The following is a 2,337-nucleotide window of genomic DNA, read 5'->3' as shown; positions in this document are numbered from 1 at the left end:
CAACGCCCCCCAAGCTGGCCCAGGCCACCTCGTCGTCCTCGTCCACCTCGGCGGCGGCCGCTTCCTCCTCGTCCTCGTCCACCTCCACCTCCATGGCCGTCGCTGTGGCCTCGGGCTCTGCGCCTCCGGGCGGCCCGGGGCCAGGCCGCACCCCCGCCCCCGTGCAGATGAACCTGTACGCCACCTGGGAGGTGGACCGGAGCTCGTCCAGCTGCGTGCCCAGGTGAGCGGCGGGCGAGGAGACCGGGCCCTCAAGGGGCTGCCCGGTCCGGGCTCTGACAGGCCCCCGCCTTCCCGTTTCCCCCTGTCCCATCGTCCGAGGGGACGCCCCCTCCCCAGATTCCCCCTGGCTGCCGGGCTGCTGGGCCTGGCCTGGCCTCCCAGGACTCCTCCTGCGGGGTCCCCGCCCTCTCCTGGCAGCCCCGCCTTCGGTCTCCGGCCGGGACCACCCTTTTCCCCTCCCGGAGCGGGGCCTTCTGGATTTTCCGCCCTGGGCCTTCTCTGGTCGCTCTGACCGAGCCCGGCCTTATGGACGGTCAGTTTCCCCGCATAGGTCAGACTCTCTGCCCTGCCTCGCCGGCGCCTGTGGGCTGTACATGTGTTACACAGACGTGGTATAGATCTCTCTTGATATAATTTCCTAATGTACTCGGCATGTGCCAAACTCGGCTCTCACCTTCTGCCAGGTAAAGCCCATATAGCAACCCTTGGGGCCTCCACTTCGTCTTCAGTACTCATGTTCATTTATACTTCAAATTACATTCTCTGTGCTCTTGTAAAAGTCCTATTCAGTGTGTCTTCATCTCCCCCCCCACCCCGCCCCCCAGCAACTGGTCACAAATTCTCCAGCCCTGCAGGGCTACATAAAATTACTGCCTTGTTCCTAAATTCAATTCATTCCTGTTTTTTGGAATCATCTGGGGACTTTCCTTCCGTTGGTAAAATTTGCTCGAGTTTAGGATATTTTCTGTTTCTGTATCGGCAAGGTAGTCTTTCTCCAACTCTGGGACAGTGTGCAGTGTCTTAACAGTTTACCCTCTGAATAGACAGTGGAGCTGATTTTGCCCTATAAGCCCAGAGAAGTGCCTGGAGGTGATCTTTTTGTCTGAGTTAATTCTGTTGCTTTGTAGTCTTCGGCTCACTGTTTACTCTATTAGTCTGGCCTTGGGCAGATGGAAGTGTGAGTGAGGGTTAGGGACCACTGTCTGGTTTTCCCTTCAACTCTATTTATTTCTCTTTTTCCCTCTTTTATTCTGAATTATTTCATGCATACAACATTTTCTATGTACATACATGTATACATACATACACACACATATATACACTCTTAGGCTATTTAAAAAACGATGAGAATTGCATCTCTATGCTTGACTCAGCCTGAGAACTAGAGCATTACAATGATGTGGAAGCTGTCAGGATGCCCCTTCCTGACCACATCCCCTTTCCCCACAAAGGTAAAATAAACACTATTCTGAATTGTGTTTATCATTTCCCTTGTCTTTTAAAACTACAGTTTTATTACATATATGTATCTCTAAACAGTATTTTAAGATTTTGAATGTTTTGAAGTTTATGGAAATACTATCATACTGTATGTGTTCCGTGAACTATTTTAGTGCAGGTTTTTTTTTTTTTTTTTTTTTAACTCAACACTAAGTTTGTGAGAGTGATCACTGTTGTAGCTGTAGTAAATATTTTCACTGATGGATGAAGTTTCATTGTATGAATATGTCATAATTTTCCTTGTGGTGAACATTTGCGTTGTTTCCTGTTTGTTATCATGAACAGTCATGCTGTAAATATTTTTGTTCAGGACTCCTGGTGCTCCTTGCAAAAGTTTCTTTCAGTTGTCCTTATATGTAGGGGTGGAATTGCTGTTTGTAGGGTTTACATCTGGAACTTTTTTAGACAATGCTAGATTGTTTTCTATTGTCCGTTCATGTCGTTTACGTTTCAGCATTCACTTCACTTACACATTTTTTTTCTCTGTCCTTCCTTTAGGGTAACCAGGAGCCACGTTAGTTTAGTTTGCTTTGGCCAGCGCCCTAGTACAACACCAAACTCAAATGGGACTTTAGTATGTGATGCTGTTCCTCTCTGGATCCTCAGCGGGCCTCTCTTTTTATATAGGCCCATCTCTAGCTGAAGTATTCTGATCTACTTCTTTCGAACGTAAAGGCACTGTGCGCATTCTCACATGGCTCCAGTGTTAGTAACACATGCTTCCCTGTTCTTCCTTCACATCTATCACTGTGGTTGACTGATGACATTCGGACAGCTGCCTTCTCTAGCCCGTTAGCATGAGCTGACTGGCAAGAAGCTGCTGTGCAACAGAGG

General features: G+C 48.7%; 1 protein-coding gene across 2 annotated transcripts in view; it reads left to right on the top strand.

The window, feature by feature from the left end:
* Nucleotides 1-6: 6 nt before the first annotated feature.
* The window catches only part of PACS1 (phosphofurin acidic cluster sorting protein 1), a 103,393-nt gene continuing 101,062 nt past the window's right edge, over nucleotides 7-2,337 (top strand). For both annotated transcript variants that reach the window (XM_006911074.2, XM_015588842.2), the window contains exon 1: nucleotides 7-223. In XM_006911074.2, the coding sequence (XP_006911136.1) occupies nucleotides 93-223 (131 nt within the window). In that variant the 5' untranslated portion in view covers nucleotides 7-92. The remainder of the gene's footprint in view (nucleotides 224-2,337) is intronic.

The sequence above is a fragment of the Pteropus alecto genome, unplaced genomic scaffold, assembly GCF_000325575.1.
Source record: "Pteropus alecto unplaced genomic scaffold, ASM32557v1 scaffold43, whole genome shotgun sequence".
Lineage (NCBI taxonomy): Eukaryota > Metazoa > Chordata > Mammalia > Chiroptera > Pteropodidae > Pteropus > Pteropus alecto.
Note: the sequence above shows the minus strand (reverse complement) of the source record. Positions and strands in the feature narration are given on the sequence as shown.